The 13,651-nt window shown below is 47.2% G+C and overlaps 5 protein-coding genes across 5 annotated transcripts; all 5 read left to right on the top strand.

Annotated features, from left to right (window-relative positions):
* The first annotated feature begins 189 nt into the window (after positions 1-189).
* EDB82DRAFT_444608 (Alpha/Beta hydrolase protein) lies at positions 190-2,192 on the top strand. The gene is made up of 2 exons (XM_025734300.2): positions 190-1,031; positions 1,081-2,192. The coding sequence occupies exons 1-2, from the start codon at positions 423-425 to the stop codon at positions 2,098-2,100; spliced, it is 1,629 nt and encodes a 542-aa protein (XP_025585120.2). The 5' UTR covers positions 190-422; the 3' UTR covers positions 2,101-2,192.
* A 696-nt stretch (positions 2,193-2,888) lies between these two features.
* On the top strand, positions 2,889-3,907 carry EDB82DRAFT_498030 (HAD-like domain-containing protein). Its single transcript, XM_025734299.2, has one exon. It carries the CDS (start codon positions 2,960-2,962, stop codon positions 3,734-3,736), a length of 777 nt encoding a protein of 258 aa, XP_025585119.1. The 5' UTR covers positions 2,889-2,959; the 3' UTR covers positions 3,737-3,907.
* Positions 3,908-4,920: 1,013 nt separating this feature from the next.
* Positions 4,921-6,623, top strand: EDB82DRAFT_498026 (uncharacterized protein). The gene is made up of 2 exons (XM_025734297.2): positions 4,921-5,760; positions 5,811-6,623. The coding sequence occupies exons 1-2, from the start codon at positions 5,092-5,094 to the stop codon at positions 6,579-6,581; spliced, it is 1,440 nt and encodes a 479-aa protein (XP_025585118.1). The 5' UTR covers positions 4,921-5,091; the 3' UTR covers positions 6,582-6,623.
* Positions 6,624-6,810: 187 nt separating this feature from the next.
* Positions 6,811-8,435, top strand: EDB82DRAFT_498025 (uncharacterized protein). Its single transcript, XM_025734296.2, has one exon. It carries the CDS (start codon positions 6,926-6,928, stop codon positions 8,291-8,293), a length of 1,368 nt encoding a protein of 455 aa, XP_025585117.1. The 5' UTR covers positions 6,811-6,925; the 3' UTR covers positions 8,294-8,435.
* A 443-nt stretch (positions 8,436-8,878) lies between these two features.
* On the top strand, positions 8,879-13,494 carry EDB82DRAFT_554949 (uncharacterized protein; the record flags this gene model as incomplete). The annotated part of the gene is made up of 3 exons (XM_025734294.2): positions 8,879-10,737; positions 11,047-11,165; positions 11,218-13,494. Exons 1-3 carry the CDS (start codon positions 8,898-8,900, stop codon positions 13,492-13,494), a joined length of 4,236 nt encoding a protein of 1,411 aa, XP_025585115.2. The 5' UTR covers positions 8,879-8,897.
* Between the last annotated feature and the right edge of the window lie 157 nt (positions 13,495-13,651).

Raw genomic sequence — 13,651 nt, 5'->3', positions numbered from 1 at the left:
CTGCACACTTACGAGTCATGAACCAATGGGAACTTCTTAATTGCCAGACTTGCGGAGTCTATTATCAGCATCCGATACTCGGCTCTCAAATCTAATACCCGGACCCATTTCTAAAGATCGGTACGCGGGGTAATAGCGAGTTGGCCGATCTAGCTATCGCTGATATGCGACTCTTATTGCCTGTATGGGATAAGATAGGGCGTAACTGACAGTTATCGTCTCGTTGTTGAGTTCCGTTTCTCGGACCTGGACCCGTTTGTATGCGGAGACGTTTTTGGAGCCGATGTGAGAGGAGACATTGCTAAACCTCGCATACGCTTCTTTTAACACTGGCCTGCATCAGCCTTCAAAGTTGACTGCTACCCATCACCTCAGCCTCACTTTTCTTATCATTCATTATCGCGTAACTATACTTTATCACAATGGGTAGCCAAATCAACTCAGAATCTCCCACCATTTCTCTGCCCCAGGGCAAGCTTGTCGGCGTCAAGCTGGACGACTCATTACCCCAACCAGTAGATGCTTGGCTTGGTGTGCCCTATGCTCTTCCGCCAACAGGCGATCGTCGCTTCCGCCTCCCTGTCAAAGTTGCATCATCGCCAGACACTGTAATTGACGCCTCCAAGTATGGCCCTGCAGGGCCTGGCAAGGCGCTCCTCCCAGGCCCTAAGCTGGACCAAAGTGAAGATTGTTTGACGGCAAATATCTTTCGCAAGACGTCTGATAAGCATGAGAAATTGCCTGTTGCTCTGTATATCCATGGTGGCGCGTTCAATAGAGGTTCGGCCATGATGCACAAGACCGCGTCGATGGTGGCCAATGCGCCTGATTCGTTCATCGCCATAAGCTTCAACTACCGCATTGGAGCTTTGGGATTCTTGCCCTCGAGTTTGAGCGCCAAAGAGGGTGCTTTAAATCTCGGATTGAAAGATCAGATTCTCATGATGGAGTGGGTGCAGGATAACATCGAGGCCTTTGGTGGTGATCCCAGCAACGTCACATTGTTTGGTCTTTCAGCTGGAGCCCATTCTGTAAGTGCTACCGTCGCCTGAACAAATCCACTTACTAATATTTAAACAGATCGGACATCACATTATGCATTATAAAGAAGGTGTTGCACCCCTCTTCCACAAAGCCATTATCGAGTCTGGAGCTCCCACATCACGAGCTGTGAGACCATACGATGCACCCATTCACGAAGCCCAGTTCAAGGACTTTCTTCGTGAGGTTGGCGTACCCGAAGACCTTCCAGAGAACGAGATCTTCCCTTACCTCCGAAAGCAACCCGAAAAGGTCATTACTGATGCTCAAACTGCCACCTTTGACAAGTACAATCCTTCACTCCGTTGGGCGTTCCAGCCCGTTATCGACGGCGAAATCATTGCCCGTCCACCTCTGGAAACATGGAAACAAGGAAAATGGCACAAGGTGCCCATCATGACAGGGTTCACAACTAACGAAGGATCACTCTACGTTGACAAGACCACGTCCGAATCATCTCAATTTAGACACTTCTGGGCGGAGCTACTACCTCTACTCTCCTCTGAAGACCTTGACACCATTGAGGAACTGTACAGAGATCCAGCCAAGTTCGAAGACTCAGAGTACAAGGAGACAAGGAAAGACATGGGTTCTCAGTACAAGCGTATCGAAGCTGCATACGCGCACTACGCCTACGTTGCTCCTGCGCGTCAAACAGCCGAACTAGCCTCTCCATCCGTCCCCGTGTATCTCTATCATTGGGCTGCCGTGAGCACTGTAAACAACGGAGCACAACATGCCGACAATATGCGCTACGAAGTGTGCGACCCCAGGGTCGTTGCAGTGTCGCCTACTCAAAACGATCTGGCCAAGACACTGAACCACTACGTTACTAGCTTCATCACAAAGGGTGACCCGAACGCGGTTGCAGGCGAATACCTGGCGAGACCCAAATGGGAGTCTTATGATGCGAAGAATCCCAAGGTATTGAGATTCGGTGACGGGAATGAAGAGCTGATTGGAGGCGATGTTGGGAAGACGGCTGTATTTGATAGTGATGACTGGGGGCGAAAGCAGTCCAAGTTTTGGTGGAGCAAGGTTGATATCTCACAACAGTAGAAAGAATATTAATTTATAAAGAATCAAAATGTCCATACGGATATCTTATCGGAAATTGAAGTTATTAAGAAGCTTGGACTTGCATTTACTAGTAGAGTACAACAAACATGAAATTGTAAAGAATTAAATGGATACTGCTCTGCAGTTTATAGATTTGCGTTGCTCTATGCCCGCTGAATAACCGAAAAGACCATACTACAGAGGCTCGTCATAATGATTTGAGCATGGCTCCCACGTAAGACCTTCACCTGCATTTCCCTATCAATACAACAACTTAAATACATCCTGAACTATGTCTCTATTCCTCCTGTACCAGAATGAAGTCAATAGGGATCTCATCCGCACAGGGGTTGTCTGATTGGACAGTTGTACACCAACCGATAGGGTAGATGAACACGTAGCTCTTTATTCAACAGCACTTATCTATCCTGAAAAAATTTGTTCAGACAAATTTAATATTACTGTAACACTTTCGAATGTCTCAGGCTCTTATTATTGCTTTACATGCCATGTCTGTGACAAACAAAAAGCTACAAGCGAGTCGGCTTCTTCAATGCCAAGGAATATGCCATGTAGACATCTTCTGGATAGTAACATTGATAGCCATAGATGCGATTTTAATATGAATGACCAAAAGAATGATCAATATCTTAACAGTGAGTTAGCTGACGTCAGAGAAGGGTTGTCGACCTTGGCATCCTTCCATGTCAAACACGCCCTTAACCAACAAGTATAAACTGCAGCACAATCCGCAGAGATTTGATAGATGTTTCCCCCTCAAACTATCACTCAACCACATATATACTTTCAATAGCGTCTACCCCACTTGGAATTTATTTTCAGTAGCATATCTTTCATCATGTCTCATCCAGATCTCACTTCCTTTAAAGCGCTGTCGTTTGACGTCTATGGCACACTTATCAATCAAGAGCCTGGTATGATCCGTGGCTTACAGCCCATTCTATCTCGTCTGCCAGATGATAGCCCCTACAAGACGAACCCCCTATCACTTATGCAACGACTTAGTATGTTTTACAGGCGTCTTGCGGTTGATGAGCCGACACTACGTTTTAACATCATCCTTCAACGCTCGTTCAAGAACCTGGCGGACGAATTGGGAGTCAGTGTATCTAAAACAGAGATTGAAGAAATCGGCAGCACACCCGGCTTTTGGGAGCCATTCCCCGACACGGTCGCCGGAATGCAAACTCTCAAGAAGTACTACAAACTCATTGCCGTGACCAACATGGATAACGCCAACGCTGCGGCGACGATGAAACGTCTTCAGCCCGCAGAGTTTGACAAAGTCTATACTGCCGAAGACATCGGCAGTTACAAACCTGCTAAAGCCAATTTTGACTACTTGTTCAGTCACGTCAAGAGCGATCTGCAAATCAACAGAGACCAGGGAGAGTTACTTCACGTAGCTCGAAGCTTGATCGCCGATCATGTCCCCGCGAAGCAACTGGGGCTCAGGAGCGTTTGGATCTGCCGAGGCGGCGATAAGAAGGAATCGTACGGAACAGGCGGTGATTATGAGAGATTGAAAGAGAATGTCGCGTATGAGTGGAAGTTTGACTCAATCGCGGACTTTGCCGAGGAAGTAGAAAGGCAATTCAGGGAGAAGAGTGCTTGAAATGTGGCGTTTGGCTGTGAGCGTCGTATCAATGCATTCCTCATGGACCAGGGCTGAGTCAAAGCAGTATGCACTGAGTCGCTGTGACCAACTGAACCAGATAATACTATTCAGATAACTTGGCACTCGTTGCGTTGGTGTGTCTTCAGCGAGCGGCATATCTAAATATTGATTCTTTTTATTATATGTGCCGTGATATACATATGTATGCATTGAGTGTCATGCGACGATGTGCTGTAATATTGACCATGTTTCAGGTCTTACTGCAAGGCACTACCAACGACTGAGAAAATGGTGTCATTTGCGCATGTGGCATTAAAGCCTCATTCTTACTAGGAAGAAAAGTTCAGTCTTGTTCTAGACTTATCGCATAAAATATGCACGAGCATCAAATGACAAAGAACCATGCAAGTTCACTTGGATGAAACTGCCGAAAAGTCAAAATGAATCTAGCCAACGTCTTTTTGGAAGTGAAAGGACATGGGATTTCTCTAGTGGATAAAGCTATCACTAATAGAGTTAAAGGTGTGCTGGCCCTATGCCTATTAGAGTTTAAAAGGATCGTTTGAACGCGAAACGACTGACTCAATCTTCGGCAACGCCACATCTCGTCGACGATCGTAATTCGCTCATGACAGGTCAGGAACAGGAACGGACGAAGCTAAATAAGTATGAGCCTCGGCTAAAAGTCAGAGTGTTGCACTCGAGTTGGAGTTTGAAGATTAATCGTCCACAATTGATGCTACAAGCGAAGAGACTGAGTGATGGGTAGGATCACCAAAGGGGTCCAGTTTACAAGCATGATCAGAGCTGAAGATGAATCTCCACTCAGCAATGTTGGCTTTCCAAGCTACCAGGTCATCGGATGACAGCCAGCGTCCTGGAAGAAAAGATTGTTTGACCCCAAAAGTCCACCTGTCAAAAATGGATCTGAATTACGTATCAACTGCCAAATCAAGTGCCAAAACAATTCTTTTCTCATATCTCTCACGTTGAAATCTCGGTCAGAGCGGGACCAAAACGCCACGTCCGGGACGCTAGCTCGCCTCAAAAGCCCTTCCCTTCAGTCAGCGCCGGAGAGAACTGCCAGGATGAGGATGGATCTTTAGTGACCCTTGCAACTGCTGTTGGTCAAAAATACCTCCCAAAACCAATATGGTCGCTCAGCTAAGAAGTGAGGTAACATCGTTTCCTTTCCGTGCCTCGTCAGGTTTTAGATCCTTCATCGTCCCTCTTTTTCCTGTCCCTGAAAACCCCCAGAATTGGAGATTTTAATACCACGACAGGTCACTTTCTTTTCTTCTCTGCCTTGCTTGAAGCCATGCAGCTCATCCCCATTTAATAACTTTTTAAAAATGGCTTGGGGTGATCTTCCTAAAGAGGGTCGCACATTGGACCCTCTAGGTGACAACTTGCGACATGGACTGACTGCTGTCGCTACCCTGGCGTTTATCTCATTCTTTTCTGCCAGTATTCTCTTCTTCTACCTCGTCTACAAACTCACAACATGGAGCCTTTTCATCAAATCACAGTCCGATGGACACTTGCAGCAACAAACGGGGCCAATTCAGAGAGCGATCGACTTTTCACTAGGCATTGACGGCATATTCTCCGACAACAATGAAGAAACAGGCAAAAAGCCGGATGGCAGACCCGAACCTCGAAAGCCTAACCAGTTTCTTGTTCTTATCATTAACCTGCTCCTCGCCGATATGCATCAAGGTGTAGCTTTCCTCCTCAATGCCGCATGGCTCCAAAACGATGCAATCCTCGTAGGGACAGCAACATGTTACACACAAGGACTCTTCGTGTCGCTCGGAGATTTAGCCTCTAGCATGTTCATCACTGCCATTGCTGTGCACACATACATGGCTGTTGTGAAGGGACGGCAGACACCACAGAGGGTGCTGTATGGCGTTATCATAGCGATTTGGATATTCGTCTACGCAATTTCGCTTATACCTATTGCAATCACTAGCAATGGTGCAGAGTATGGAGGCTTCTTTGTCCGTGCTGGCAGTTGGGTAAGTTCCTATTACCACATCAGTTCGTTGACTGTTTCTAACATTTACAGTGTTGGATGAATAGGAAGTACGAGAGCTTACGACTCTTCACACATTACCTCTACATCTTCATTGGTCTAGCCACCACCTCAGTCCTGTACACCATTATCTTCCTTCACATTCGCCGTCAAGCTCGCTTACGATCATCGGATGAACACAATGACACGGACTCCGTACACCTTGAACTCAATCGCAACCCAGCCTTCCTGATCTACCCCGTCATCTACGTCTTGTGCACCCTCCCTTTGGCAGCCGGTCGTATAGCAACGATGGCTGGTGCCAACGTACCGAACGGATACTTTTGTTTTGCCGGCGCAATGATTGCCTCCAACGGCTCTTTCGATTGCTTGCTGTTCGGCACTACTAGAAACACTATTATCTTTGCATCAAAGTATGACATTTCCTCAAATAATGTTGGTCTAAGTACCTTCACCTTCCTCAAGACACCTACAAACCGAAGATTCGGAAACACAATATCTATCCAAGGCGGAAGGCAGAAGGATGAAGATGTTCATTCAGGGGGATGGTGGACGTGGGCTGCAAGGGGATCTAGTTCCGCCAACAGAAGTCACAGAGGTATGACCCGAACTACAAGTCAAGAATCCTTGAGGGGACCGGCTATCCAGATGGATACCGTGACATCGGTGGTAGTTGAGGTTGATCATACTACGGAACGAGACCCTAGATACCCCGACACAACCACGAGCTCCAATCCGTCGCTCGTAAGCTCGGAGAAGGACTTTACAAAAGTGGCTGAGAGAAGTTTGGATAGATACAGATAATTTAACGATACCCATAGAATTAATACCACGATTTGAACAACATATCTCTTTGAGTTGACTATTGCATGTTTAAGTTGTCTTGGCTAACAGTATTGTTGAAGGTGCTTATAAAGGCAATGACACAAGACAGAATGAGAGGGAAGGTCTGTATTCACTGCCGATAATGACTGAGGATGTGATTGGATGATGCAGATGTGGAGGTGAAGCTTGTCAGACTCTGCCCCGCACATCTCAAGGCAAGCTCCTACTATGATGCTAAGGTAGACATTGTCGTCCGAGAAGAAGTGCCTTATACCTTCTTTATCCTTCTTAATAGCTTCCCTCTCTTCTGACATCTCATCGTCATGGCGTCGGTCTCGGTTCTCCGTGGCGCCGCCATCCATTCTCTCAATCTCGAAACTCTAGAGTTCATCGACAACGCAACACTCGTCATCACCAACGGCCGTATCACAGGCTTCTGGAAAACAGCGGAGGATGTCCCCGAGGATGCCTTCCCACCCAATTCAGAAATCTACGATCTCAGCTACGGGGAGTTTCTTATCCCTGGCTTTGTCGACACCCACAATCATGCCCCCCAATGGCCGATGCGGGGTCTTGGCCAAGGCCTTCACATTCTAGACTGGCTCAACGAAGTCACGTTCCCTGTCGAAGCGCGTTTCTCTGATCCCAAATATGCGAAAAGAATGTACGAGGACACTGTTCAGGACTTTTTACGTCAGGGAATCACGACTGCTTCATACTATGGTTCACGACATGCTGAGGCGACACATATTCTGGCCGATATATGCCATGCCAAAGGTCAGCGAGCTTTCGTTGGAAAATGCAATATGGATAGAAACGCACCAGACTACATTTGTGAGGAAAGTGCGGCTGTTTCTCTCCAGGAGACGAAGGAGTGCATTGCCCATATCCGAAGCTTGAAGCCTGATCACGGTACCCAATCGGGGTTGGTGAAGCCTGTTGTTACACCAAGATTCGCCATATGTTGCACAGATGAACTCCTCCGCGGGCTCGGGGATATGGTTCAAGCTGACGATACTTTGACTATGCAAACGCACTTCAATGAAGCTCAACAAGAGATTGATGCTACTACCGAACTGTTTCCTCAATTCAAAGGCAGCGAAGCGGATCTCTACCAGAGCTACGGCCTTCTTAACAAGCGGAGCATTCTAGCCCACTGCACTATTATGAGCGACTACGAAAAAGAGCGACTGGAGGCACTCAAATGTGGCATTGCACATTGTCCGATAGCCAACATGACTGTTGGTGGAGGCTTCATGGTTGCTCCAATCCGAGACTTTCTACGTCGTGGCATCAAGGTAGGCTTAGGTACAGATAGTGGTGGGGGCTGGGCATCCTCGATGTTAGCAGTCATTCGACAAGCCATGATAGCATCGAATGCAAGAGAGGTATTTTCGGAGGGCAAAGACAAGGCTCTTTTGCTCGAAGAGGTCTTTTATCTTTCAACTCTTGGTGGTGCAAAGGTTTTATGCCTGGAGAACCAAATTGGGAATTTCGAGGTTGGTAAAGAATTTGATGCGACATGGGTAACTACTACCAAGGGTCTACAGTCAGCCATGACGCCAAAGGAACCTGGAGATTCGCTGAGACACTTGTTTGAGAAGTATGTCATGACTGGAGATGACAGAAATGTCGCCCATGTTTTTGTGAGAGGTCGCCGAGTAGCAGGCAGTCGGGATGAACTATCCTAGCTCAACTCTCCGGCCGATGAGCCTTGGCTTTGAAGCAATAACTTCTAGAACAATGGAGATCTATGACCTTTGACAGTTAAGTCTCTTGATTTTATCCTTGTCTGCCATGATATAACAGCCGAAGCCCCTCATTGTGATGAAGATGCACTGTAACCTTGTATATAGACTGATTTCCCAATATCGTATATCTTGCGGACCAAAACTCATCCACTAAACCAAGTTTCATTGGAGCGCATACTCGTGAATAAAGAATGACATCTTGTGATTTGTGGAACTGTTCGAATATGGTTGATCGGCAGTCAAAGCTCCGGCTAAAAGATACTCGATTGGGATTCCCCGGATCTGCAAAATGCAACATCATCGTTACCGCCCCAATAACTTTTAATAATTGACCATGACTCCGGTGGGCTGGGAGTCCGGTGGATAGAATCCCCGGTGGGATTGTGATGCAATGGTTGATAATCGTTAATTTATACAAATTTGAGTTGCTAGTGCGTCGCGAATACGTGATACATGAAAGTACTACTTAAAGGCTGACCTCCAACTGTTCCCTTTGAGTCCCATTCGGTGTCCTAGACACGATCGGGTAAATAAGCACTTCATCATGATTCTGTTCAAAACTACTACCCTTGCCACGGGCATTATCTCGTTAGCCCTTCCAGTATATGGCCAGGCACCCAAGATCGATGATTTGGCTAATGCATTTGAACTGTCCGACGTGTCTCTGACTGACAGTCGATGGATGGACAACCAAGACCGAACGGTCAACTATCTCCTCTCCATCGAGCCGGACAGACTACTCTATGTGTTCCGAAAGAACCATGGCCTCGACACCAAAGGCGCCACAAAGAATGGCGGTTGGGATTCACCAGACTTCCCTTTCCGAAGCCACATCCAGGGTCATTTCCTCACAGCTTGGTCACATTGCTATGCGACACTGGGAAACAAAGAGTGTGGCTCGCGAGCTAGCTATTTTGCCAAAGAGCTCGCAAAATGCCAGGCTAATAACGCAAAGGCTGGCTTCACCAAAGGCTATCTCTCTGGCTTCCCCGAGTCAGAGATCGAGAAGGTTGAGAACAGGACTTTGAACAATGGCAACGTTCCGTACTATGCCATCCATAAGACGCTTGCTGGTCTTCTCGATGTCTATCGCCGTGTCGGCGTCAATGAGGCCAAGGATGTTATGCTCTCGCTTGCAAGCTGGGTCGATACGCGCACAGGAAAGCTGAGCTATGCCCAGATGCAGGAGATGATGCGGACCGAGTTTGGTGGCATGAACGAAGTTCTTGCTGACATTGCATACTACACTCAAGACAACAAATGGTTGAAGGTCGCTCAGCGCTTCGACCACGCCACCATCTTTGACCCTCTTCAGAACAACGTCGACAAACTATCCGGTCTTCATGCCAACACCCAGGTACCGAAGTGGATCGGAGCTCTTCGCGAGTACAAGGTCTCTGGAGACAAGAAGTACCTCGACATTGGTCGCAACGCCTGGGACTTGACCGTTCACAAGCATACCTACGCTATTGGCGGAAATAGTCAAGCTGAACACTTCCGCGAGCCAGATGCTATCGCTAAGCACTTGACCAATGATACCTGCGAGGCATGTAACACGTACAACATGCTCAAACTGACCCGTGAACTATGGTCTTTGGATCCAAGCGACGCATCGTACTTTGACTTTTACGAGAATGCCTTGATGAACCATCTTCTTGGTCAGCAGAACCCCAAGGACAACCATGGCCACGTTACCTACTTTACACCACTGAACCCTGGTGGTCGTCGCGGAATCGGGCCCGCTTGGGGAGGAGGTACATGGAGCACTGACTACGATTCTTTCTGGTGCTGTCAGGGCTCCGGTATTGAGACGAACACTAAGCTCATGGACTCTATCTACTTTCACACGAAGGATACTCTCTACGTCAACTTGTTCACGCCTTCAAAGCTGAATTGGTTGCAACGTCAAGTGTCTATTACTCAAACGACCGAGTATCCTCAAAAAGACTCTTCCACTCTACAGATTGGTGGCAAAACTGGCACATGGACTTTGGCAGTGAGGATCCCATCTTGGACTTCTAAAGCCTCTATTCAAGTCAACGGGCAAACTGTCGATGTAGATGTCAAGCCTGGAAAGTACGCCCTTGTGAAGCGAAGTTGGAAGTCCGGTGACAAGGTGACTGTGAAGCTGCCCATGAGTCTACGTACAATTGCTGCGAACGACAATCCCAACGTGGCGGCTGTTGTATTTGGTCCTGTTATTCTCGCTGCCAACTATGGCGACTCTTCTGTCAACGCTATGCCAACTATCGACCTTGCGAGTATTAAGAGACAGGGCAAAGATGGTCTGATGTTTGAAGCAAAGGCTGGCAGTGGGCAAGTCAAGCTGGGGCCATTTTACGATGCTCAAGGTTTTAACTACAACGTCTATTGGAAGACCGAGGGTAAGCTTGGCCAGGGTACTATGTAAGGTTGATCGATAGTTCGAATATTATAGAAGGTGACGGTATAAGAATCCTAAACTTGCTATCCCCCATAATTCAATTGTCAGCTATTTTCCATGGGCCGGTAGAACTGTAGGTCTGTAACAGCAGGATCTAGAAACCCACATCATTTGCCTTTTGACTTGCCTATTATTGATAGTGAATGTAACTACAGCAAAAGTGCCTAACCAATTGAACCTGATATACCCCTGCAGGATTCGTCGATCCATGCAATTTTGCCATGAAACCCTATCTACGTATTTAACGAAGACGGCCTGCTCCGTGCCGCGTGCCTTATTCCTGCTTACTATACATTCTTTTGTCGCAAAATGCCACGCGACTTTGGGCTGGACTTGTCTGAGGTAGAACTTGACGATTTGAAGCAGAATGTAAGTCGTCTCAATTCTGATATCTTTTTTGTATCTAATATTCATTTCTTAGGTGCGCCAGAAATCTTGGCACAGCTCAAAGAACGACGGAAAATATTCTCCGATTGGCGATGATGACAACAGTATTGTCTCGCCCTCAATACGAGATCACCCGACTAAACGCCTGAACCAAAGCACAGAATCTCTTATAAAGGATTCATCAAGTACTAATAAGCAATCTTACTGGGAAAGCTTCAAGGGCCCCGAGGCCCCCAAAAAGGTTTGCGAAAATGGCATTTGGGCCGTCGTGCGCCACCTAGCCTTATTCCATATTCCACCCATCGGCATCACCTTGGCTCTTCTGGGACTATACATCCACAAAATACGGTGGGGTGATTTGACCGAAGAGCAATTGAACTTCTTGCAATTTGCAGCTAAGGCTCATGAGATATTAATCTTGGTGTCGTTGACAGATATCTTGTTGCAACGAATATGCTACAGTCTCCTTTGCGAAGATGAAGGGGTTCCACTGGGCCTTCTATCGTCGCCGTTTCAACTCGGATCACCGCTTCAGTATTTCTTCAGCTGGGAATTATGGGCTGGCCTTGTACAACCAGGCGTCAAGCCTAAGAAGGCGCGATCTTGGATCACTGGCATCGTGATAATCGTTACAGTTTTGCTTTCCGTTGCGGCTGCTCCACTATCAGCCATTGTCATGATTCCTCGCGAAGGGTGGTGGCAAGTCTTTTATACGCCTGACGATGACCTTAGGCACAATACCTATTTTAAATCCAGCATCTACCCGACTGATCTAGGCAAGAAACAAACCGATTTGTATGTCATACAACCGGAACCTAACTCCATTCTTTACCACCCTGAATCAGCTCTTACACCCATACTCTCAGACATACCTGCAGCCAGCATGGAGATTAATTTTCAGCGACTATCCAACATCACATATACAAACTATGAAAAGTCGTTTGCCTCGAATAGAGTTATTTCATTAACTCAAGCCATTCCTGATGTCGTGCTCGACCTTGCCGTTGCCACAACGCCAATGGACACTCTGGCTGTAAACGCTCTAAGCGTCTGGAACACTCGTGATGAGGAGCCAAAGGATCTTCTCGTCAAGTCTTACTGGAGGACTCTCGAAACGCCTTCTCTTAGAAAGTGGAAGCAACCTCTCGTGGCTGTGGAATGCGCATGGAACCGGACAAGTGGCTCCGAGTCATATTTCAGCTTTCCGTCGGCCATGTCCACCGACGAGGTGACCATGACTTTTGATGACGATCCTGAATTCAAGGATTTCGTCACCAAGGCCCGGAAAACGCCCAAGAATAAATTACCTGATGTCAGATATCGAGCGTGGGCGCCATCGGACAAAGCCGATGCGTTGGTTAGCGCCAATTTCCTACTCTTGGCAGAAGTACCAGAATATTTCGATAACGGCACTCTCAAAACCTATGAGTATTCACCACGTACTGAGACTAGCGTGGGACTTCATTTGTGTCGTATTTATGCTCGTTGGGCAGAAGTTGATCTCTGGGTTGAACGCGGGAAATCTAATCTTGTACAGAGTCAGTTCGACCACTCCCTGTTCGACATTTACAGCCTACTCGGGGACTCTGCAGCCAAATACGAGCCCATCAAGATGCATAAGGAGTGGTTGGAGGCAGTTGGTCATCGAAGAAACGAGACTGGTCAGGTCGTTGCCGAACAGGATTCAATTTGGGATAATACTATTGATATTGCCAACGATATTCGGGCCCGCATCCCCTACGCAAGCAACGAAGATGGCAATGTGTTTCTTCAATTAGCACTAGGAGTGCATCTAACTGATATACTCTCCCGGATGGGCTCGGACTTTCTTGATCGCAAGGGAATCCGCCCTTCGGATGTTGATGACGGCAAGCCCCCTGGACCGAGCGATTATATCCTCGAACAAAACCTCTTCCTCGGTGGTTATGGCTACAGTATTGAAAGTAGTAACACTATCCCTCTAGCACTTGGAATTCTACTCTTACATGTGGCCATTGTTTTCATTCATGCTTTCATTATCATCTTCTTCCGACATCGGTGGCTGAGTTCTTGCTGGGCGAGTTTTGGACAGGTTCTTGTGCTGGCACTACGCTCTGAGAAGCAAGATTTGGGAAATGTTGGTGGTGGAGTGGATAGCTCACAGACATGGAGCACTTCAGCGGTAGTAAGGGTATTCGGAGTCGGTGGAAGATTGGAGATGGTGCTCAACAATACAAGGAATGATAACGGGCTAATACAGGGGGAAGGATATAAAGAAGAGGGCGGCAGCACTGGGTACACTCGCGTTGAGCCAGGCGTTAGATATCGCTAGGTATCAAGGGGAATTCTGTTCCTGCGACGTAGCTGAACCTAAATACGCATCTCAGCAACGGAACAATGTTCAATAGGGCATGGCTGTGACCAAGCAATCGCACAAGTAAACAAAGATTGTAGATTCCTACTACGTCAAACACAAATTATACCCGGGA

Source organism: Fusarium venenatum (genome assembly GCF_020744135.1).
Source record: "Fusarium venenatum strain MPI-CAGE-CH-0201 chromosome Unknown EDB82scaffold_2, whole genome shotgun sequence".
Taxonomy (NCBI): Eukaryota; Fungi; Ascomycota; class Sordariomycetes; order Hypocreales; family Nectriaceae; genus Fusarium; species Fusarium venenatum.
Note: the sequence above shows the minus strand (reverse complement) of the source record. Positions and strands in the feature narration are given on the sequence as shown.

Excerpts from the sequence above, each read along its gene's own strand:
- EDB82DRAFT_444608 (XM_025734300.2), top strand. The coding sequence starts at position 423 with ATGGGTAGCCAAATCAACTCAGAATCTCCCACCATTTCTCTGCCCCAG. Across the intron at positions 1,032-1,080 it reads TTTCAGCTGGAGCCCATTCT|ATCGGACATCACATTATGCA; the intron begins GTAAGTGCTACC and ends ATATTTAAACAG.
- EDB82DRAFT_498030 (XM_025734299.2), top strand. The coding sequence starts at position 2,960 with ATGTCTCATCCAGATCTCACTTCCTTTAAAGCGCTGTCGTTTGACGTC.
- EDB82DRAFT_498026 (XM_025734297.2), top strand. The coding sequence starts at position 5,092 with ATGGCTTGGGGTGATCTTCCTAAAGAGGGTCGCACATTGGACCCTCTA. Across the intron at positions 5,761-5,810 it reads TTGTCCGTGCTGGCAGTTGG|TGTTGGATGAATAGGAAGTA; the intron begins GTAAGTTCCTAT and ends TAACATTTACAG.
- EDB82DRAFT_498025 (XM_025734296.2), top strand. The coding sequence starts at position 6,926 with ATGGCGTCGGTCTCGGTTCTCCGTGGCGCCGCCATCCATTCTCTCAAT.